Raw genomic sequence first — 25,012 nt, 5'->3', positions numbered from 1 at the left:
TTGTTGAAAAACAGGGCAACAATATTTTACAAGCACTTTTAAGCCTTGCAAACACAATGTTCAAATTCAAGCATTTTCAAGGATTTCAAGCACCAATCTTTGACCTTCCTGAAGAAGGGATTACCGTATTTTCCGCACTATAGGGCGCACCGGGTTATAGGGCGCACCCACAAAAAATAGTTTTTGGTCCTATTTTTGACATACATAAGACGCACCGGATTATAAGGTGCTACAATGGGAACGTGGACAAAACAGTCAGATAGTTCAGTCCAACTTATTACCCCCTTAACATTCCCAAAGCTTGCAACGATGCAAATACGTGTCGAGAACTTGTGCGGATGCGGTGTCCGTACGATGTCACTCAAATGCATCGTTCCATCATTCGGAAGGTTAAAGTCTTGGGATTCAAGAAATGCCAACCATTCCTTAGTTTCTATTTTCTTTTTCGCTCGCAACTTGACTGTGCATATGACAATAAACACTTGGAATTGAGTTAAATTTAAAAAAAGACCCCTCACAGAAACATCGATATCACTCAAACAAGATACTGGGAAAATATATAGCGGGAGTAGCTCACCGAAGTCGTTGTGTTCAATAATAATGTGCAACCATGGTCCTCCGTGAGTGTAGTAAATCCAGGAGAATAAAATATTTACAAATACGGAATAGTAAAACATGCTTTCTCTATGCCGTAGACAACCAACCAAACTTGCTATTCACATTCATCTTTTTCGGCCAATTGCAGGCTTTGTTTTGTCCATTTAGCCTTTGCAAGCCCGTAAATGATAAAAAGGATCCGCCCCCTTTACCTGCGAATAACTTAAGCCAATAGTGATCGATTCAAATGATGATTGACACATTGGTTAGCCAATGAAATGCCGGTATATAAATCCCATCATAAACCGCGGACTACTTCACGTTCGGGGGAAAATCTAGTCGGCGGCTGTTGCATTAGTTGCAAGAATTTGCGACACACCATTGAGCCATATATAAGGCGCACTGTATTATAAGGCGCATGGTCAGCTTTTGAAAAAAATTAAGACTTTTAGGTGCGCCTTATAGTGCGGAAAATACTGTAGTTTCTTTCTGTTTTGACCCGTCTTGCCTGTGCTGTATTGTTTTGTTTTTGATATTTTCACAAATTCCACCCTAGACGTTTTTTTTTCCCACCATTCGACCACTGGCACATGTATTTTGGTATGTGGTCAGATGTAAATTGGTGTGAATAGAAGGGAATTAGGGATCTGAATAATAAGAGTCCAGTCACCTTACTATCTGAGGAAATCCCTGCCTAACTCAAGTTGAAGCAAATTGTGTCGTTTTCCCCTCTATACAGTGTCAGTCCTTTATTTTTTTATATAGTCCTGAGTCAATTTTCTTTGGTAGATTACCGTAAATGACCCAAGTATTTCTCTTAGTACATAAAAAAGCATCATATATATGCTGACACTAGTTATTAAGATTATTATCAGGCCGACAGTTATTGGACTGACGACGCTTAATTGCAGGTGCTTGATATCCTTGAATTTTAATGTTGTGTGTTCAACTATTGAAAAGTGATTGACTTTTGTGTGAAGTACTTGTAAATTCTTCAAATTGTTTCCATGTTACTCAACAAGTCTCTTTAAAAATGGCGCTGGCACTGTTCTCTGGTGGCTTCGCTTTGTCATTGCATTTTTCTTCCCTTGTGATTAACTGCAGTTGGTATTAGTTTGTACGGCATTGTCCTCTGAAGCATCACCTCCACGCTCTTTCCCAAGAGGATAGTTGCATGCTACACTATGAAATGTGTACATATCAATTATGGACATTTATAATGGGACAAAAATTAAGGTAGCTTTTCCCAGCAGTAAATTGTAATAGGAAGAACTTTCTGCAACTAAAAATGTAAGCTAAATTTTGCTGTAATTTTATTGCAACACCTATATGGGGAAAGATTTGTCACAAAACAAATGTATTTGCCATTTACTCAAGATCTGTGTTGATAGATGCCTACTGAAGATTAAAAATCGCGTATGTATTTGTGGATCTGCAAATTACACAATTGACACTTAATTTCTTTTAATGGTACTAGAGAAATTAGAAAATTGGCTTGGAAAGTCATTTTAAAGGTTATACAAAGAGTTGTTAGAAAGATAATTTATGTATGATTTTTTTTTCATGTAGTAGCAATAATACCTGGTCACTGTGTCATGTGCGCAAGGGATGGGGGAGCTTAAGATCAGTAGCATGGCACAGCAAGGGTACAGGCTGTTGCGATTGTGCAAGCTTCTGAACTTGAGTAATTACCGTACACTGAGTTTTGTTTTGAGATTGTTTTGGTCCACTCCTGGGGACACAGTCGGCAAACAAGTGTCACAATGTGTTACTTTTTTGTACTAGACATATCCCTGCTTTTTTCTTTTAATGTAAAAAAATGGATGTGAATAAGTTCATTGTTAGGGCTGTTTAAGCCTGCAACTTAAAATCTTGTGCGGCTTGTACTAAAACATAGTTACGTTTCTAGCTTAAAATGTAATTAGGTACGCTTTGTAGTCCGGAATTTACAGCAGAAATAAACAAATTCCCTTGAGTATTTGAGTGTGTGTGTCTTGATTAATGTACAATGAACCTCTAAAGCAGTACAAAAAAAGTCACATTTAAATTGTGTGTGCTGCCACCCCTTAAATTAGGGGTCGAGAACATATGGCTCGCAAGCCATATACGGCTCTTTTCATGGGTACATATAGCTCGCGAGCCATAAATGGCTCTTATCATGGATACATATGGCTCGCGAGCCATATATAGCTCTTTCCATGAGTACATATGGCTCGGATATAAAATGCTACTTGTACAAATTCCTACATAGCAATTCAATTTCATTAAGTTTAATTTCAGGTTTGGTGCTTGCATAAGCCAAAGCAATTACCCACAAATGCAAGGCAAGCACACAGAACAATTTGATTGGGTGAGACGAAAGGGTGGGCGGAGCTATGCACACACAGCAAGCTCCCCTCTCCAACACACTGCGCTGAAGGGAAGTACATCCATAAACTTTGTTTGTTTTTTTGTGACACATTTACAAAAAAAACTGCTTCTAACTTGTTTTGAAACCACCAAAATAAAAAAATGAAGGTCAAAATGAACATCAATGATCTCAAGTAACTGTTTAAAGTGGTATATTTGTTGACATAAGACACAGGCGTTATTATTTCATAAATTTGAACATCTTACGTCACCTAGAAAAATAAAATGCGCTACAAAATTAGAAAAAAACCAAACCTATATTTTACTACTGTCTCTCTTCGGGTCAAAAAGGCTCCTGACCCCTGCCTTACAATATGAGATTGATTACGAAGTTTTTCAGCCAGTTTCCTGATAATCATATCCAAAAACGGTTGTGGTGCTTTTGAAAGCCAGAGGAGCTTAATAGCCTCTTTGGTTTTGGTTATTTTGCTTTTTGAAAAAAATATTTGACTATCACTGCTTAAAAGTTTATCGTTTTATTCGATACATTTGAGAAGTGGATTTTTTTTACTTGATTTGGTTCGCAGCATGTCATTAGGGTGGAATGGTGGTTCCTCAAGTCAGACTGGTTGAGAACTACTGCCTTAGAATTCAATACTACATTTTTCATATTCCTGTCCGTTAAAACCGTCTGCAGCTTTAATATAAGGAAAACGTCTTTCTACCTTAGAGTGGAATTGACTTGTTACTGCATTCGCTGAAAGGTTCGACTCGGACAAGCCGACCTGCTCCAACACTTTCATTTTTGCTTGGATCATTGGCCTGGTCAGGAAACAAAAAACATCAGAAATCTTTCTGGCTGTGTAGTAGCGCTGCCGGTTGTTATAATGTATATACCACAGGTGATCATCTGCTGTTCCCTTGGCGACCAAGTAGTGAATGTTTACGTTGTTTTTCTGACCGATGCGATGGACCCGGTCTTCGGCCTGGACGAGAATCTGCCGAACACAAAAAACAGTCGTACCTTGACTTAAAAAGCGCCATCTGACTCTAAAAACATTTAACCTGTAAACAAAAACAAGATGTAATTTAAATAAGATCAAAAGTAACTGCAGGTGCATAGCGGAAGTATTGACAATAATATTGTCAAAATGAAGTGAGCATATTGGAAAAGTAGCCCTTGGAAACTGGCCTATGTTGTAAAGTGCATCAGAGTTTTTAATATTATAATGGAAAAAAATACAGTAGCGCAAAGACAATTAACAGCAACATAGTTCCAAAATAAGACTTGAAGCAAGACATTTAACTCATTTAATGCAAGATGTTTCTCTTAAATGGGAACCCATTTTGACTCATTTTTGAAGTCATACAGAAAATTTATTATAGGCATAGGAAATATCAATAGAAACTTTGAACCCTGATCTTTCATTATAAGCAAAAGTATGTTTCTACTAGCTCTTGGGATCACTCGTAGACCAGCATTTTTCTCTCAGAAAACTGAAAAATAAAGATTTTTGTGAAAGAATGTATAAGCACAACTTTCACTTATGTGTTCTTTTTGCATCTGTTATACTTCCAATAAACTAAACAATGCTTTCCATAAACACAAGTGGACTATACATGCAAAAAGACATTTTATTGCACTGAATTTATGCATTAACAATGGATGAACTTTGCAAGAACTTTTTAGTGGCTGATGTTTCTAGTGACGTGATCACACCATTTGGTCCCAATGGCAATCGTGTTCCTGCAAACTTGTACTAAACATAATTTCCTTTCAGCCCCAATGATGACAAATGGACTTTGTCATCTTTTTTAACAAGAGAAAAAAGCTCTGTTGGAGCATTAACTACTATCCAAATCTTCACTTTTCTCACCACACTACTTCACTATGCCTACAAACCACATGGGCCGCCTACGAACCCTTAATTTGCTGAATAGAGGAGACAAATACCTCATCAAAGCCGCTCTTGCAATCTACTGGTGATTTATGATACTGAAATCATTTCCAGAGGCTTGATACCTACTGATTACCCAAGCCAAACCCTTTATAATAGTTTTTAAAACAAAACACAAAAACATTTTTACATTTTTGCACTCGACAATGGGTCAGAAAACATACTTATCCGTCATGGCATTAAATGGGTTAACAACAAAATAAACAGTCCTTACTCCAGGGTTCCAGAAAAGTTCGGCGAAGATGACCAGGTCGGCAGCATGCAGGGTCAAACCCATGTTGGCGGCGGTGATGGAGAGGACGGCCACGCACGTCTTGCTCGAATACTGAAACTTGTCGCAGAGTTGCTGGCGCTCACCCGACGGGGTGGAGCCGTCGATGCGGATGTAAGTGACGTCCTGTTGAGAAGGTCACATCCGAAGAACATCACACAACAATCACATTTTACATTTGGATTATCATGAATGTCTTTGTTATTACATCTGGTTTATACACCTTTTTCATGGCCAAATTCAAGCACTTTTTAAGACTTTCAAAGCGGTTTTCCAATTTCTTCTGTACCATTAAAAGAAAAAAAAAACCCAGTGTGTGTTTTTCAGAGGTCCAAATGTATCTGTAATCCTTGCACTAAAATACATTTCATAGAGCCCTGTTTAGGTGTAACAAGCACCTGTCCTAATGGGCGAGACCCATGGGGGGGTGATTGCACTTTTTATGACAATGCCATACAAACTAATAGAAGCTGCAGTAAATTACAAGGGAAATCCAATAGCAAAGCTAAGCCACCAGAGAGCAGTGTCGTCATACTTTAAACAGACTTCTTGAGAAACATGGCAACAATTTCAAGCATTTACAAGCATTTCACCCAAAATTCAAGCAATCTTTAATCCATCCCTGAAAACACAACATTAGAATTGAAGCATTTTCATGGATTTCATGTACCCGTACGAACCTTGTATTCAAAGAGTAAACAGGGAAAAATAAGTTTGCGAAAAAGAAAATTTCTCCTTGAAGTAACAATTCTAGTGTGATTATCACTCAACTGAATTTGACTGCAGCTTCCTAAAGAGGACAAATAGTATAAAACATTGACAAATGGATACCTTTCATCAGTATAGGTAGAATACGACATTTGAGTGTTTTTGCTGTCCAGTCCTTGAAAATATTATGTGACGATGGTTCAGACAGCTTTGAAATATTCAGCTCTGGGTGTAAGGTAATGGGAGGATCTTAGCCGAAATGACAATCTTGTATACCTTAAATTCCGGACTATAAGCCGCTACTTTTTTTCCCAAATGTTCAGCCCTGCGGCTTATTCAGTGAAGCGGCCAATTTATGTAATTTTTCTAATGGGCACCAGCGGCATTGGAGTATAAAAGGTAAGATTAAGACCAGTAGAATATGTGCGCCAAGAAAGTCTGCAACCTCTAAGATTATGCATACATTGTATGTAAAGGAAAGGTACGTTCCGATAATGAGGAAGACGCCCTTGATGGCGATAGTTATGAGGAGGAAGTAGAAGATGATCTACCGTGAATTTCACAAATACGGAATGCTTTCTTTTGACAGACACGTTTGATGCATTGCGAGCGTGATCCTACTAGCGTGTTGGTACCTTTCAAAGGAACGGTTTGGGATGAAAGTTATATTATTATTATTATTAAAGCTTTGAAAACTCTCTCGGTGTATTGTCTTTCTTCGTAAATATGTGTAACCATGTTTAATATGTATTTGCAACTGTATATTTTTGTAATGTATTTATTTTAGAGATTTATTCTGTTATGTGTTCTAAGAGCCAATCAAAAAGAAGGGGCGGAGCAAACGCGGGCTGATGGGAAGTGGGGTAAAGCTGAGTTACCGGTAGATCTGTCTGTTGTCGCAGCGGACAATAGTGAATATATATTTTTCCCACCCTTAACTTTGGAAATATACATTTTGTTTCCTTGGATTATTTTCAACGGGACCCAGACTTTACAAGTCTGCATCATACGTTAATTACGGGTATCATTTTCAATTCATGATGCCGATTGTAGTTCTAAGATTGTCTACTATTTATTTAAAATGTCAGGAAAAAATGTTGAAACGTCTTATCGTCACGTCATATTGTCAGATATAGGGAATTGTGGATGTGCTTGGTGGCTGTTGAGATTGTCCTGTTTGTTTTGCTGCTGTTGGTGTCGGTGGATTTGTTCAGACCGAGGACAATCGACTTTGGCCTGGACGGATCTATTGACACTAACAAAGATGTTGTATAATGAAATTGTGAATATGCTTGATTGCTAATAAGATTTTCGAGAGGGTTTGTTCAAACCTCACTTTGTGTTTGCTGTTAAAAACGTAATATTGGAATATAATATTGTGAATGTGCTTAATTGCTGTTGAGATTGTCATGATTGTTTTCTGTTTTGAGTGTCAATAAATTTGTTCAAACCAAAAAAAAAAAAATCTTTGGATACTTTGGCCTGGACGGATCTATTGACACTAACAAAGATGTTATATAATGAAAATTGTGAATATGCTTGATTGCTATTAAGCTTTTCGAGAAAAGTTGTTCAAGCCTCACATTGTGTTTGCTGTTAAACGTCATATTGAAATATAATATTGTGAATGTGCTTAATTGCTGTTGAGATTGTCATGTTTGTTTTCTGTTATTAGTGTCAATAAATTTGTTCAAACCAAAAAAGCCTAATGACATCTGCTTCACGGCCAGAAGTTTACGGCTTCAAGGCTTTGATGCTAAGTCCTTAGCTTGGCCTTGGCCAAAGCTGTACCGCAATTGCAAAATGCTAGGTCCTTAGCTTGGCCTTTGATATTTGCATTCCGGAGATGGAATAAGAGCTTGCTTTGTCCACTCCACGCATCGGCCCGGTATTGCAGTACCTCCGGGAACGGTGCATTCGCAATGATCGCAGCAAGGCTTTAGGGCTAGGACCTTAGCTTGGCCTTTTGGTTGAGAGTAAGTGTCCCGGCTCCTAGGCTTTGTAGCGTATTATGAACTGACCGATAACGGATAATGGATAATGAATAACGAAGATAGAACAATAACCCTTAAAAACCCCAAACCCTCCCAATCGTTGGACTTACAGCTTGATCTGGGTTAAACTTGTGATTGTGTCACAAGTTTTAATGCGTGCGCACGCGGCTTGTACAGAAGTGCGGCTTGTGTAAGAACAAAAATGTCAAATCACTTAAAAAGTGGTGGGTGCGGCTTATACTCAGGTGCGCTCTATAGTCCGGATTTTACGGTAATTTAAGTATGAACTTCGATGACAACAGGGCACTAGATTTTGGAAAGGAGAATTGGAAGGGTTTCAACACCTTTTTCATGACCAAATTCAAGCACTTTTTAAGGACATTCAAAGCCAATTTTCCAATTGCTCCAGTACTGTTCAAAGAAAAATGCAGTGTGAATCCATTCATAGCATAACATTCTAAAACAGCAGCTGCAATCCACAGAATGAGAGGATAGAAAATGTAATTGAAACTGTTTCTGTGCCCCATTTCATTTGTGTTTGCTGTCGTCTCTGTTTAGACTATGTTGTACAAAAAAAAATTTGTAGCTCAATGACATAAAAGTATAGAGAAAGGAAAGTCAATTCTTATGTGAAAACAAAGCTTTGAGCCACCATTTTTGTCCACTTAACTTGCCGGCATAAAAATTATCTTACTCGTTACATACCTTATATGGGCAAGTAAGTAATATGGCGATTATACAAAAGTGAGGACACCCATTACATTTCTGCAGGGATTTCATTATGATGTTTAATAAGAAAACACTAAAGAAACATCGCTTTGACACAAGGGAAATAAGTCAGGGTAAAGCTCAGACATGGGACCAAGTCACACATGTGCAAGTCTCAAGTAAGTCTCAAGTCTTCACCTTCAAGTCCCAAGTAAGTCCCAAGTATTTTTTTCTTGGGCAAGTCAAGTCACAAGTCAAGTCCCGAGTCTTAGATTGCCAAGTCCAAGTCAAGTCACAAGTCATAAAAACAGCGACTCGAGTCGACTCGAGTCCAAGTCACTAAGTCTCAAGTCCCCATGTCTGGTAAAGCTTATATATAAATGTAAATGTATTTGTCTCCTCAAAAAAAAAGAATTCAAATTATAGTCATCAATAGCTAAACCAAGGGCAGCAAAATCTAGTACACATTAAAGACACCACACCCCTAAATGTCCAAACAAGGCACTGCTTGTCATTTTCCCTTCAAAATACCATAGGTGTGATAAGGTGTGTTCAACTTGAAGTACATCTCTCACACTCTGTCGTACTGGTCACTGAAATTCTCGAGAGCAAACAGGGGTCAGCTTGTAAGTACTCATACCATACGCCGAACACTTCATCAAATTAGTCTGAAAGCTCGTCAAGAAGTTCGCTAAAGATATGTCAACAAAGGCCATGGCGTATTGTAAAATTATCCTACAGTCTGATGGGACAAAGATGAATTTATTTGGCTTAGATGGTGTGGGGCATCTGTGACAGCAACTAAGTGAGTAGTATAAAGATCTTTGTGCCGTGCCTAAAGTCGAGCATGGTGGTGGGAATGTCATGGTTTGAGGCTGCATAAATGCATTTGGAGTTGAGTTCATTAGGGGAAACACAAACTCAAGAAAGTACTGTGACCTGGAGCAGAGAATGATTCCCTCCCTCTGGGTTGCAGGGCAGTGGTCCAGCATGACAATGACCCCAAACACACCTCTAAGATGACCTTGGCTTTTCTAAAGGGGCTAAGGGTAAAGGGGATGACTGGCTAAGCATGTTTCCAGATCTAAATCCAATAGAACATCTTTGGGGCATCCTCAAGCCGAAGGTGAAGAAGCACAAGATCTTGAATACAGATGCTCCCTTATTTACGACCGTTCGACTTACGAAAAACGGACATTTTTATCAAGATGCTGAAAAATACTTGGACATTGCTGTAAGTTACGGATTTTGAACTGTGTGCACCTTTTTCCAAGTATAGGACAGCACTGTAATGCTTCTTTACGCCGCTACCGGCGTGTAGCACTGTGAGAGCTCAACCAGCATCTATCCAGACGAAAAAATCCGGCTTCCTCTTCCTAGTTTGTTGCTTAAACATTCTATACTGAATCTCCAGGGACCTAAGAACTTTGACAATTTTATTGTTTAATATCTCGTGCATCCATTCAATATGGTTGGTGCAAAGTGTAAAGAAGAAGCGAGCCGTTTCTTTTTAAATAAAAGTGGAATAAGAGAGCTTGATGCGGTTGAGAAAATGGTTGGGTCGCTTTTTTTTGGCCACATTCTACCACAAAGGAGGAAGTCGCCTAACTCTTGAGGCTCAACTTCATAAAGTAAGTTAAACTTAACTTTATTTATCTTTATAGAGCATTTTATTTTATCAAATGTTTATTTTTTTAGTACAAAACAATAGTTACTTATACAAGCCTCAAACATATATAAACCTCAGATCAGGGGGTGGTGTAATAATAGTCTGTGGTTTGCGATACTCGTGGTCTGTGCAGCTCTTTGAGACTCTTTGTGATTAAGGGCTGTACAAATAAACATGACTTGACTTGACACAACATACATTCAGCTCACGAACGATCATCCGGAATCTCGTTCGCAAGTAGGGCAGTGTCTATATACCCCAGCTCAGACATGTTTTAATGGAGTAACGGAACCTGCGTGGCTCTGGTCAAATACAAAATATTATGATAAAATCTCCGCAGAAATGTGAGAGGCGTACTCACTTTTGTGATATACAGCATGTGTAGCGCCGATCAAAAGACTTTTTTTTTTACTTTGATCACAATAATTAAGTTTCTATCTTGCCAACTACACATACTTTGTGCTCTTTTGAGATGTTACCATCTGTGATAAACAATATCTTTCTGCCAAACAGACATGAATTCTGCTGTTCTGCCTCAACAATGTGCACACAGCTTGACTACGTCACACTTGTAGGGGGTTGGCCGCTTCGGGGACGATGAAGCTTCACATGACAACGCTATACAAACTAATGCCAGCTGCTGCTTATCACGCAGCAAAAAGAATGGAATGGTAAAGTGAAGCCAACTGAGAGTAGTGCCGGCATAATTTTTAAGCAGATTTGTTTTATGTTTCTTAATTTAATGCATTGACTATCGAGTCAGACTGCAGAGAAACATGGCAACAATTTGAGGCATTTACAAGCACTTCACCCAAAATTCAAGCACTTTGCAAACCTTGAGAACACAAAATTGAGATGACACCATTCTAAGCCGCCGTACAAACTCCAATACCCCCCCCCCCCCTTTTTTTTTCTTCAATAAACTTAACTGAAATGATCTTGATTCCCTAAATTGGGTGGTGGATTTTTGGAATTAACTAAAAAGCTGCCACCTTCCGTGCCAAGAATGACACTTTTAAAGAGTCTAAACCCAATCGCATTTGCTGCAGTCTCTTCTTTTGTTCGACCTCTTGTTTAATTTTATCACTCACCTTTTTGCTGAGTTCAGAAGTGATGTGGTTCAAGACTAACTTGTGATGAGCAAAAACCAGAAATTTCTCCCTGCCACACTCCAGCATGTCTGTGATGTACTCACTGTCAATGGTGGAAAACATTTCTGTAAGTTTCACATTTTAAAGAGTTAACAATATTAAATGACAAGAGAGATTTTGAAAATGGATAACAAACTTATCTTCTGTTTTATGTCTCATTATTTAAGTACAGAATTCCCTCGATTTTTGCAATTAATCTGTTCAATAACCACCAGTATTGAGTTTCCATGAATAAAACAATGTATTATAGCGTAAGATAGGGAATTTGTTTATTTGTGCGCACATGCTTTTCCCCTATACCAGGATATTTGCTGCAAAAAACTGTGGTGCAGAAAAACATGATACACAAACTCCAGTTGCTCGCTAAAAACGCCTTATGTGTATTGGTTGATTTTCACCAGAACATTTCCATTTTATTTGATTTCTCCCTCCAGCAAAAAAAGCTACAGGCCATATATAGTGGATGCATCTATCTGTAGTGTAAGTCTGTGGTTCTGGTAAGCCATGTACACCAGATTGTTAACAGAGACTGTACGCAGCCCACATTTGGAGCGAGAGTAAACAAGCACGGTGCTTTGTTGATTTTGGTGAGTGGCATGAATAAAATTATCCCTTATTTAAAGTGACTGTGTGCAATATTTAGTGCCACCAAGGGTAAGAACAACTTATTTCATTGAAAAAAAAAACTGTATTTAAATAATAAGCAAAAATACATGAACTATCAACGTCGGTTCGTAAAGCTGTTTTACGTACGTGTACCACTCAGACCACAACGTCATCAAAGCACATGCAAACACAGGCAGAAAAGGGGCGGGGTGACTGTTTAGCCAATCAAAATGCAAAACACAATGCACAATGAAAATCTGTGAATCAATAAAAACGTGAGAAGTAAAACAGCAATACAGCGACGGATTACTGTAGTAGAAGAAAAAAAGTATCATAGCACAGAGGACACAAAAATTGAACTGCTATATGACACTTGTACACCTTTTACATGGACAACTTCAAGCACTTTTTAAAGACTTTTAGACCCAATTTTGAATTTCTCCAGTACCATTAAAAGAAGAAATCCAATGGGAATCATGTATTATGGAGATCCACAAATATCCTTGATTTAAACACGTGTTTTTTAGGTCCTCAAATATGTAGCTTACATTTTCAGTTGCATGGAGTTCTTTCCATTACAATTTACCACTGGGAAAAGCTACCTTACATTTTACAAGGCCAATGACAAATGTCCTCAATTTATACGTAATCCTCACACTTATACGCATTTCATAATTTCATAGTGCCCTGTGTATAAGTGTAGCATGTAGCAAAATGTTAAAAAATTGTGAATTACCTTTCATGTGACTAAAGAGCTGACTCTTCTTGTGAAGAATTGGATCTCTTTTTTTACCTTGCAGCGTGCTGTGTGCGGATTTGTCCGACTTTTTAGCCATTTTTTTGTATTTTCCCTTTTCTTGCCGTTGTTCATTTAAACGGCAGACTCAGTCTGATGCACCCATCCATTTGGGTGCAAACCGCAGGGGGTGATGATGCTTCACATGACATACAAACTAATGAGGGCTGCTGTTTATCATGAGGGTAGAAGAGATGCAATGGCAAAGCAAAGCCACCAGTACTACCGGATACTAACGTCAGCATAGCGCTAAATCTCCTGCCCGCTGCTATCAATAAACAGCAGCTTGCACACCCTGACGGAGCTTTTATCGTCGCCGGGCATGTTTAAGGACTGTACTTCCCAAATTCATTCAATACGTGGACTGAGCAATTAGGGGAAGAACACTGGACCGTGTGTACAGTAAGATCAAACATCTAGTTGGATCCGCCCATCTCTGTCTGTCCCTCACCCCCTTATAACCCCCCCCCCCCCCCCCCCCCCCCCCTCCGGAGGAAAACAAAGCCTATATAACAAGGACAGTACAAACATCTTCTTTGTTCCTTTATCTCTTTGTTTTCCTTATCCTCACTGTAAAATGTGGAACTGGAGTGCCACGTCCAATTTCGTTGTCACAATATATCCCATGTTGTAACAATGACAATAAAGGTATATTCTATTCTATTAGCGTGTTGGCGTCATTTTTGGGCAGATTTTCTTTTTCATTTAATGCGTGGTCTACTAAGTCACACTTCCGGAAAACATGGCAACAATTTCAAGCATTTACAAGCACTTCACCACAAATTCAAGCATTTTTAAAACCTTGAAAACAAAATATTAAAATTCAAGCACCTTCAAAGATTTCAAGCACCCGTATGAGTACTGTGTAAATTAATTTTCAAATCGGACAGAACATGATCTATGCTGAAAATTAGTGTCAGCTTCCTCAAAATATTAGGCACTCCATGGAAAAAAAACAATATTTTTGACTATCGCGTTCAACCAGGTTTGGCATTTCATTTGTTTAGGAAACACATACGCACGTAATGGCTTGCAGCTTAGCTTCAGCTGTGTAGTTGAAGAAGACGAGGAGCGCTTCTTTTTCCTCCCTTTTCTGAAAGGGAGCATAAAAAAATCCTCATGTCCAAGTGTTGCAAGAAAAAAAATTGGCTGCATTTCAAATCATGGAGTGGGAGGAATGACGAAGCAAGATGTGACAACTCACATTTTGGTGTCCCCTCGCTAACTGCTTGGCAGCGGCAGAGAGAGCCGCCTTGGCTTGGTTGCTTATCCCATCGATGGTTACCGTGACAACCTTGCGCTGTTTGGAGGGCAGCTGGGAGAGAACTTCGGACTTGAGGCGCCGAAGCATTAAACATTCGGACAGCAGCAACTTTAACTCGCTCAGATGCGAAGAGCCCGAGTAGTCCCAACCCCAGGCAAGCTGGAAATAATTGAGGAAAGCAGGCAAACGCTCCTAATATGAGCAATTTTCAACATTTTCCCTAGGGCAGTTGCTAAAAAATGGAAAGCGGGCCACAGTTGGAACACAGAGCAGATAGATTCCCAGGGAGTTCATTTCGTCTCATCTTTAAACAAGTAAGATAAACCCACAGGAACAAAGAATAACCGATGACTCTCTACCAACAGGTTTCAGTAATTAGTTCCCAATGGAGGGGCGGTCCTAACTTATGTACAAATGAATGTATAACTAAAAAAGAATGGACAAATCAATGACATAGAAATAAACACATAAATCGCGTAATACCTAATATATGTCATAAATACAATTTATTTATCTGTTGAGGCATTTTGTAATTTATTTTGTCATTGATTCATTTTGGTATGTATTTTTCAAGATTTTTTTTCAGATACTTTGTTGTATATTTGGACATTTATATATTTTAGCATTTATTTTGTTATATATTTTGTCTTTCATTTTGTTGTGTATTTTGACATTTATTTATTTTAGGCATTTCTACAAGTGATCCCTAGAGCCAAGAAGAGAACCGCAGGTTCCAGAGCATTCTCCATTCAGGCCCCGATGTTGTGGAATGCTCTTTCCCCGAGATTTGATCTGCAACCTCAGTGGAACTTTTTAAATCTAGGCTTAGAACACACTTCTATACTATTGCTTATGAATGACCTATATTTCATGTTGACAATATCTGTGTATTCTTTGTTATTGCAATATCCATTGCAGCCTGGTCATCCTGGAAGGGGGATTACCTCATGTGCAGTCCCTTTCTCAAGGTCTCTTCATTTTCCTCATGTTGAGGTTTTTGAGTTTTTCCTTGCCCTAATGTAGGTTTTAGATCAGGGTATGGTGTAATAATAGTCTGTGGTTCGCAATAATCTGTGGTCTACGCAGCCATTTGAAACTCCTTGTGATTAAGGGCTATGCCAAAAAACATTATTTGACTTGACTTATTTCGTCTTGTATTTTGGTTGAGTATTATGATCGCATACTTCGTGTACTGTTGTTGTGTACTTTATCATTTATTTTGTCGTAAAATAAGTCACGTATACCGTTGTGTATTTATCTGTGTGGGCAGCACGGCGGCGCAGTGGTTAGCGCGTGTGCGGCACAGTTCTGAGGTCGTGGGAACCTCCTGCGTGGGTTCAAATCCAGCTCCTGGCCTTACTGTGCGGAGTTTGTATGTTCTCCCTGTGCTTGCATGGGTTTCCTCCGGGCACTCCGGTTTCCTCCCACATTCCAAAGACATGCATTTCAGGTGAATTGGCCGGTCCAAATTGTCCCTAGGTGTGACTGAGCGAGTGAGTTGTCTGTCCCCGTGTGCCCTGCGATTGGCTGGCAACCACTTCAGGGTGTCCCCTGCCCACTGCCCGATGATTGCTGGGATGGGCTCCAGCACCCCCGCGACCCTACTGAGGATAAGCGGTGCAGCTGATGAGATGAGATTTATCTGTGTATTTTTTTACATGTATTCATTTCTGTATAATATTTTGTTGTGTACTTTGTTGTGTATTTTGTATTTTATTTCTTTTAGTCGCATCCTTTGCCGCACGTTTTGTGATGTACTTTTGTCATGTATCTCATCATTTATTTTGTCGTGTAACTAGTCATGTGTTCTGTAATGTATTTTTTTGTGTATTTCATCAAAACAAAATTTTATTCGAATAAAGAGGCTGCCTGACATTTTCACCAATAGGTAAAAACCTGAGCCTGTTTGACCCGCCCCCTCACTTAAATAAGATTTTACAGTGAAAATGCACAAAAAAATACATGACAAAATGCATGACAAAATAAATATTAAAAAAAAAAAAAAAAAAAAAAAAAGAACAACTAAATTCATAAATTATATATTTAGGTATTACGTGATTTATTTATGTGAATTGGGCCTCCATTATTACCTGTTTGGCATCACAATAGCGCAGCCCAAACTCGTGAAAGCGTGGAAATAGCATTGGTCTGACAGCCAGGATCTGTGTGTAGAGCTCAGAGGGTCTGGACATGGCAGGGGTCCCTGTTAGAAGAATGACCCTCTTGGCCGCCTAAGAAAATAAATAAATGAAAATCTAAAATATATAGTCAAAAAAAGCAATATTTTAATATTAACTCATTCAATGCCATGGCATAAAAAATGTTTTCAGAACCACTGTCCCTGAGCGCAAAAACATAAACATTCGTTTTTATAAAGGGTTTGGTGTAGGTAATCAGTACAAATCAAGCCTCTGGGAATGATTTCAGTACGATAAATCCCCTTTAGATGGCAAAAATAGGAGTGACAAGATTGGATAGATTGAGAAATGAAATTGTGAGAGACCGAACTGGAGGAGTCGTGGAACTGAGCAAGCGTGTTGATAAGAGTACTCGGTTGGTTTGGATACATGGAGAGGATGGATGAGGAGCAAATGTTGAAGAGGATCTACAGAGCAGATTTAAATGGAAGGAGACCAAGAGGAAGGCCGCGATTGACGTGGATGGATGGTGTTATGAGTGCACTGCAGGAAAGAGGTCTGAATATAATGGACGCTAGAGCTCTTGTTGGTGATAGAAAGGAGTGGAGAGGTGTTGTGAAAGGATCGTGGGATTGTGGACGCGTTCTTAAGGATGTGCTGGGCACCCGTATGATGCGGCAGGGGTAAACCAGTGAAAGCTGCCGGGCCCTGCTGTTGAACAAAAGAGTGTGTTGTGTCACCCTGACCCGAGTGACATGGCCGCTTTTTGGTGTCACATTTCATCTGGAGGGACGAAAGGATGACCAACTTAAGTGCCGAGGTGCCTAACTTGTTTGGGTGTCTGGGCAATTGGGTTGGCCATGGTCCAAAAATTTTTTGTGTGAGTTTTTTTTTGCTATTTTTTTCCCTTTTATTTTCCTTGTTATTGTATGTGTTTGTCTTGCTGTCGGTCACCCCTCTTGAGGGATATGACCAAGGTGGTAGATAGATAGATGGCAGAAGTGGCTTGATCAGATTTCTGTCCACACACAGGAAGACCCCACTTCTTAGTGTTGCCTTCTTTATCATGCAATTGAGAGTGTGTTGGTGGCCCATAGGGCAAGGAGACGTAGCAAAGCAGTGTGTTGAGAAAAGCGGAGATATGGAATTCTTCGCTTTTCTCAACACACTGCTAATTAACGCTTCAACAGAGCTTTATTTCTCTTATTATCAGGGTAGAGAGGGATGACACTTAGTGCAGGTCCGCGGGAAAGTGATTACCATGATGACTAAAGTTGTGTGATCACAAAACATCAGGCGCTAAAAACTTTTTGCAAAGTTCATGCATAAGTTTAGTGTTCCTGCAACAAAATGTTAATTTGCGAACAAAGTGCCCTTGTGTTAATGGAAAGCGTCGTTTAGCTATCGGAGGTATCACAAATGCAAGAAAGCACCAAAATGAAAGTTCTGCTTTAAATGCATCGTTTTACAAAAAGACGCTTTTCTCAGTTTTCCCGAAAACAAGTATTTTCAAGAAACTTAGCAATGTTCAACGACTGTTTACTAAACAATGATAAAAGCTGGAAACAGTATTTTTATTTGTAATCAAGATAAGGGTTGACAAGTTAATATCTCCTATGCCTTTAAAGCTACAGAACTAAATTTTCTGTAGGCATTCAAAAATGAGTCAAAATGGCAAAACTTGGCTGGTCTTTCCATTTAAAAGAAATATCTGGCATTGAATGAGTTAAAAAATGAGCAAAATACATTCAAAAAGTGCTAAAACATAGATGATAAATAAGAAAAATACCTTCAACAATAGCAAAGCAGCCTTGCAACGAGCTGTTTTTATGTTCTTTAGAAAGTGAGATTCATCCTACAATGAAGACAATTTTCCCAAATATTACCTTTCAAAAAATGCTAAATTAAGTTCCAAAAGTCAGACTGATCATACTCACCATAATAAGGACGTTAAAGTGATTCCCTGGCAGTTGCTTTTCCATCCTGCTCAGGAGGTCATAACTAATGATGTTGACCTGGGCCGCCCGCACGTTGTCCTTGGTCTTCACCACTACATTAACGCTGTCAGGACTCAAAGATGGGAGCCAGCGCCGGAAAGCCTTGTGGAAAAATAACGCTATTACATAAAGTAAACACTTTTGAACTATGTTGTTTACCACAACAGTGGCAGACAGAAGTAGATTAATTTTGGTGTGAAGTAGAGGTAAGAGCTTAAGCACGAGCCCGAAACGATATTCAGGTTGGGTCTAAAATGACAATAATTGGATTGGGTTTAGCCGGGCCGGGTTTCTCTCTCACTGGCTTTTTATTTTATTTTATTTTTGAGGACTTTTTTGGGGGGGAGGAAGAGGAGGGCTTCTCCCTCGCAGACTTTTTTGAAATAAGCCATTTGTCATTTTTTGGACGCATGCATCAATGATGAAAAAAACAATTCCTCACACTTAAAATATGAAAATTTAGGTCTGTAGCCTGGCAGTGGTGGATCATTGCGATTTTCTAAGAAATTTGATATCTGAAATTGCCGTCAACGGCATTGGCTGCAAAACGGCAACTGCTCTACTCCAAGTTGTCCAGGTCGCGGGTTTTGGGAGCATGTGACTATTCAAGATAGCGTCTACCAAAGAGCCAGCTAGCAATTACAAAGACAACTACATTTTTGGTACTTAACCGAAGGAAAACAGGAATGAGGGCTACGTTGAGTAAAATGTAGTGTAAGCCCTTTATTTTAGATGACAACATCAGGGCTTTTTGGCATCCTGATAACAAACATTGTTGGGGAATATAGGGCCAAATTGCAACACAGACTTCAGAGGTAGTATTTTTCCATTTTCATTGGTGGTTGCCACAGTACCTGAAAAATTGCATTTACTTGTTCCTTAAGGATTAAAGAGAACTCCAGTGACTGAACAGTGACGCCAGTAATGCCAAAAGGGAACTGTAGTGATGAAACGAAATGATCTGCATTTTATATAGCTCCTCCTGAGCCACCCAGTGACCTTTCCTTCTTGTTCATTTCAGATGCATTAATTGAAAACTTGATTTGTGGGTAGAAAAAGGTGAAATATCGTGAGTTCATTGTAAATATTGAAAAAATTACCGCCAAACTTCCTGTTATAAATGATGTCAATAATGTTTTTAGACGTCACAGCGGCGTTTTCCATTTATAACAGTGTTTCTCAACTGTTGGGTCGGGACCCAAAAGTGAGTCACGGACAGTTGGCACAGTGGGTCGCAGGCCTTTTCTTGGGCAAAATAATGCGAATAATAATAAGAAAACGGAGGGTCAATTACCCTCTTTAACCGTATAAGGTGATAATGCCCTGTTGATCTCTTCTTCCTGTACAGTCAATTAGCTTGTTTAAGGGGCCAGATCTATTTTTTGGTTTTATTTCCCTTTTATGTACATGAAAAAATGGGTTACAAGAAAGTCAGTGGGAATGTAGGCTGTCGTTTATACACTACTTGAAGTCGTTTTGATTTTGCCTGTCGTATTGTTATTTGGGAAAAAAAAAAAAAAAAAAAAAGAATATATCTACGATCTCTGATTTAACTGCATAATCCTTTAAATTTGACAAGTGGATTTATTTTCTCGATTTGGGTCATTACGGTGGAATGGTGGGTCCTGAAGTCAGACCAGTTGAGAACCAGTGACTTAGATCTCATGCGTCAGGGAAAAGAATTGCTTGCCGTTTTTTGCTGTGCCCCACACATGAGGAATATGGCGACCAAGCACCAAAATAATCAAACTGAATTGATATTCAACGCCTTAAACGCTGCATCATTTTCCTACAAAAACTGCCTGTGCCCACCTGACGCCAAAAGCAAAATGCTGATTGCCAATGGTGTCGCACGCAGGTGGCACAAGGTGTGGGCGTGAGAAATCATTGACACGATCTTCCAAAATGTTATACTCCAGCCTATCATTTAAATATGTAAACCAGTCAGTGCCCTTATAAAAGGAAGATGTTCAGTGGCTTACTGAGCCTATTTTAACCCTGCCGCCCAGTAATCGCAACCCGGTAGTTACATAATAACAACATGGTATGAATATATGACAAGTTGTTATTAAGATATTCATATAAAACGTGTAACCCTTTGAGTTAATTGGTGACAAAAAGTAGCTCTAAGCTTTGGAAAGGTTGGCGACCCTTGCGGTGAAACAAAGTAAAATATCAGTTTGAATATTTTCAAAGTAAAACTATCTGGACCTTAAAAAAGGAATCCTCAGGCAATTCTTTCCGACCCTTAAATGACCTGTGCTACTTTTTCCAATCCTATCCTTTCTCCTCAAGTCACAAATATCTTGTGAATGCACTATGCGGCCTGATTTAGCCAAAAGGGGGACAGCAAAAAGTGAAGATAAGACCAAAGTCAATCTTTACCACACCGTCGGAGTTAGCCCTACAGCTATGCAAACTTTTGATTGGTATCGCACTTTATAACTTGTAGTGGACAAGCTTAGGTGGTCTTGTCAACTGCCAGAGGACTCTCATCCCACCAACACAATCCACCCAAAAAAAGTGCTCTGTAATTGGCTTCTTATTGCCGTCTGGAGATCAGCACACCGGTGTTTCAGTGTGCAGAAGAAAAATGGGAATTTGGACATTGGGGGGGGGGGGTTTAAGTTGTTGAGTGGAACTACAACACTTTAACACTTAAATCTGTTGCCAGTCATTAAATTTCAAACAGATCATTGACTCTGACCGTCATCAATACCAGTAAACGATTTAGCGCATATATAAAATCTCCCAGGATTCTATTGATGGTTCATTTCTTTTTTACCTCAGCCCAGGTGAAGCGCACAGAAGACGGTGCTACTACCAACACAGGCCACTCTTTTCTGTAGTAGGCAGCGATGCAGATGGCCTGCACAGTTTTTCCCAAGCCCATGTCGTCAGCCAAGAGCAGGCGGCCTTCCTTAAAAATCGCATAACTGCAAGGAAACAAACGAGATGATTAGGAAGTCTGGACTATATCACAAACTCCAAAGAAATGTGTTGGACTTATCAAACCATGAGTAAAAAAAAAAAAAAAAAAAAGTACAGAGAACCCTTGCTACTTCGCACTTCAGTTATTACTGGATGACTGAATCGTCTTTATTGTCATTGATATCAACGTATCAAGCATTGTGTTGTAGAGCAGACAGCACACAGCAAACGGCGTCACAGAGGCAGGTTAGGGAGGGCTTTGGGTGTTGGGTGGGCATGACTGTGTGTGCAAATGTGTGGCTGGTGTATGCTATCTGTCAAACAGCAGATGAGGCGCACAAGAAGAAGAGTTCACAAGAACAAACTACAAAGGACTGCGGCAGCTTGTATTTTAGCGTCTAGCTTTGTTGAGAAGAAATACATCAGTTAAGTCAGACTGAGGAAATTCAGAAGAGCGGAAAGTAATAGTTATCACCAGCAGAAGCTCCTTGGATTGTTATTGCGTCCAGTGTGAGACTGAGGCGGCGTCGGGAGAGAAGGCAATGGGTCCAGCCTGCAGTGGCTAGGCTACATATCAACTCTCATATGCTACCCCTGCCAAGCCTGTATCTCACAGACACCAGATCAATTGAACATTAATCAAATCAAATGTATTTGTAAAGCACTTTTCAGGCAATAAATTGCTATTTAAAGAGCTGTAAAAAATATTCATTGTACAAAAAGACCTCCTTCATTCTCGCCCCAAAACCCGAAACACATAATACACACAATGGTTAAAATAAAAATAAAACAACAGTAATAGAAATAAAATGTGATTATGACACGGGACAGACTAACCATGTGAGGAAAGGGAAGGGTTATTCACACTGATTCCAAAATGAGGGAACACTGAAATCTAGAAATGTCAACGTTCTTAGCGAGTTGGAGATACAGTATAGTATGTTTACACATGAACTAGGAAGAAAAAGCCGGATTTCCTCTTCGTGGTGGATGCTTTTTTTTAAAGATTTATAGTTCCAGATATTTAGTTGAGTGATGGAGTATTTGACCAACAAGAATTGTCACATTTCAGGGTTCAACAGCAGCAGCCAATCAGAAGCAGGTTTTAATGGCACCGGCCAATTAGGGCAAGGCAAAGTCTGCAAGGCGTGTGTGCACGGCTTTGATTGACTGAGAGCTTACACCAGCTTAACAGTCGGACGCACAACTGGTCACCAAAACAGACAGCCTGTAGATTTAGCAGCTCGTTGCCTTGGAGAGAAATTCATCAATTAAATTGGACTCTGAGGAAAGTCTGAAGAGTGCAAAGAGAAGCTGTTCATCAACGGGTGCTCCATTGATCTACATCATGTCCGGGAATTGAATGAGGCGGCACCAGAACTGTAATTTCATAAGAGTTTATGTTTTACCTGATTTAATTTAAAAACTTGAAAAGGGCAGTCTCTGTACTGTGGTCAAGCCTAAAACAAGACTAAAATTTATCTAAAATGATCTTTTCTTCCAAGAACAAATTCTGCTCAAAAAAACATTTTCTCCAAAACTTTGCTTAAAACGATAAGTTGGACACTGGACTGTTAATATTAAATATTATCTTTTAATAATAGTTGTTTCCTTTCTCTGAAAGACCCCTACAATTGTATTGTACTTTTCTATTATGACAATAAAGACCATTAATCCAACTGCAATTGAGTGTTTTTATTTGAAGATCTATATTTTGTACGGACGTCGTCTTAAAATAGGTTTGACCCTTGGGGGCTTTTATGAAGGAGCCTTGCTACTTCGCGGATTTTCATGTTTTGCGGGGGGTTGTACCCCCCATTGACCAAAATAACCTAGGGATTACTGTATATATAATTAATTAAGATTTATTCTGAAAACACCTCCTGCAATGGCGACTGTAAGGGAAACACCGATTGCTGTCCAAAAGCACCTACTTGACGCCTTCGACCTGGAAGGGCATGAGGCTGCTCCTGATCTCGGAGTCAACGCAAGACAGGTCGGCGGCAGGAACGCCCAAGTTTCTGCTTTGAGGTCCTTCAAACCTGGCAGAAAAAGCCTGGACCACACCCCGAGGAAAAGGCTCCACCTCCACGGCTGCTATTCCACCCAGGATTTCCACTGAGTTGGAAGACGACGTGATTACACATGATGGCAAACAGGATGTTGGTATTAGTCCAGTGGATAAATCTTACTCAGCCTTTTGTAGTCCTCCAGTGAAAAGCTCCACTTCCTTGTTTTCATATCTGAAAATGTTCAATGAAAAGAGGATGTATTCAGACCGAAAGTAAATTTTGCACCATTAAAAAGTTGATTGTATGATATTTTTGCCCTTTTTTAATAACATTACATGAAAAAGAAACGTAAAACTCTACACATTTTGATTTTTAATCAAGTATTGAAAAGATAAATTCACACTAGCTGCTAATGCTAGCCGCTAAGGTTGATAGCTGCTATGCTATTCGTTAATGCAGGGGTGTCGAGTCAAATGGATGGAGGGCCGAATAAATAATTTTACCACAAGCCGAGGGCCGGACTGATAAAATGTGGAAAATAAAACAAACTGCTAAAGTTAGTGTTTAATGTAGTACTAGTCATAGCCAATGACCCCAGAACAATGCTAACAGCTAACCGCTAAAGCAGGGATGTACTGTAAAAGTTTGGCTCTAGAAAGGTCTGATCGTTAAAAAAAATGTCAGCTTTGAGATTTTAGCTTTGTTTTTCAGTGTTATGCTTTACTATTAAGCCTATATTAGTAACCTACAATACATAATATTATCACGGATGGGTCTTTTCTAAACACAACAGAATTAAATTCCTAGCATTAGCGCTTTACCTGTTAAATTACCACTTTTTAAAAAAAAAACTACTTTTTCCAAATGTAAACTTGCAATAACAAAATTTGACTTCAGACTAGTATTTTAGTCGACGGCTATTTTAAATTCACACTAAGCCTTTGAGCATGAATAAACCGCTCCAACAATCGATTCGATTGCCGTTTTTAGTAAAGGTTTGCCACTTCCAGTTTTAAACAAGCAAACGTTGATGCTAATTATAAATATTCTTGAGACAGATCGCGTTTCACTTGTAAAACAACAGTGCGTGATCAAATTTACCGTGTTTTAATATCAATGTAGGCATTTATTCACAAAAACAATGGGGGGAAGTAAAACTTGAACACAAGACATCCCAGAATTTTTTGGAAGTTTAGAAAGTCAACGATATGTGTGTTTAAAACAATATTGGGTTCTTTATGTGCTCTTAATGTTACCTAAAACAAAACATATTTAGTCTGCCAGGTAACAAGTAACAGTATCGATTAGGTTTTTATGGTAATCCTTAGAATCCTGGATACAATAAAATCTCAAAATTATCTCAGGGACCGTAGAAAACATATTGTGGCCCACAGGACTAGACTCTGACACATGTGCATTAATGCATAAAACTGGTACCATATGATTTGGTGGGCATTTGCTTGAAGGCTGCAATCACATCGACGTGGTAACCGATGTCAACCTCAAATCTGCTGGCTGACACCAGTACGCACTGGCCCTGGACCTCGGCCCCTGGTTTCTGCCATCCATTGCACAGTTTCAACAAAGCGGTTAACGCAAAGCCGTCTTGAGCTCGGCTGGTCATGGCCACCATGTCCAACGCCTCCGTGCCCTCTAGGGGCCTTAAGGACACTGACACTATGGATGCCGCTTGGGTCACTGCAGCGTGTTGAGAAAAAAATAAAATCAGAATCGGGAAGGAGTATGTCAAAATGCATAGCTTTCCCCACCACTATAACACACTTAGTAGTTGATAGTCCTCCATGCTGAAATTCCACATCTTGTTGGCAGGGTCTAAAGGAAAATAAGAGATATTTAAAACAA

At 39.3% G+C, this 25,012-nt stretch overlaps 1 protein-coding gene and 1 non-coding gene across 2 annotated transcripts in view; one reads left to right on the top strand and one right to left on the bottom strand.

The window, feature by feature from the left end:
* The window catches only part of smarcal1 (SWI/SNF related, matrix associated, actin dependent regulator of chromatin, subfamily a-like 1), a 36,419-nt gene that overhangs the window by 1,726 nt on the left and 9,681 nt on the right, over positions 1-25,012 (bottom strand). The window contains exons 3-16 of the mRNA XM_088352572.1: positions 24,932-24,982; positions 24,587-24,847; positions 23,330-23,380; positions 23,072-23,255; positions 20,992-21,142; positions 18,147-18,308; positions 17,999-18,064; positions 16,162-16,302; positions 14,012-14,230; positions 13,830-13,900; positions 11,346-11,448; positions 5,119-5,301; positions 3,844-3,944; positions 3,672-3,768 (exon numbers count right to left, since the gene is read on the bottom strand). Of these exons, the coding sequence (XP_088208698.1) occupies positions 3,672-3,768; positions 3,844-3,944; positions 5,119-5,301; positions 11,346-11,448; positions 13,830-13,900; positions 14,012-14,230; positions 16,162-16,302; positions 17,999-18,064; positions 18,147-18,308; positions 20,992-21,142; positions 23,072-23,255; positions 23,330-23,380; positions 24,587-24,847; positions 24,932-24,982 (1,841 nt within the window). The remainder of the gene's footprint in view (positions 1-3,671; positions 3,769-3,843; positions 3,945-5,118; positions 5,302-11,345; positions 11,449-13,829; positions 13,901-14,011; positions 14,231-16,161; positions 16,303-17,998; positions 18,065-18,146; positions 18,309-20,991; positions 21,143-23,071; positions 23,256-23,329; positions 23,381-24,586; positions 24,848-24,931; positions 24,983-25,012) is intronic.
* On the top strand, positions 7,612-7,805 carry LOC148353239 (U2 spliceosomal RNA). Its single transcript, XR_015852789.1, has one exon. It is a non-coding gene; the product is annotated as a U2 spliceosomal RNA (small nuclear RNA).

This window comes from Urocampus carinirostris, chromosome 14 (assembly GCF_059441175.1).
Source record: "Urocampus carinirostris isolate Australia breed hairy pipefish chromosome 14, RoL_Ucar_1.0, whole genome shotgun sequence".
In the NCBI taxonomy this organism is placed as follows: domain Eukaryota; kingdom Metazoa; phylum Chordata; class Actinopteri; order Syngnathiformes; family Syngnathidae; genus Urocampus; species Urocampus carinirostris.
The sequence above is the reverse complement of the archived record's forward strand: the minus strand, read 5'-3'. Positions and strand labels throughout refer to the sequence as shown.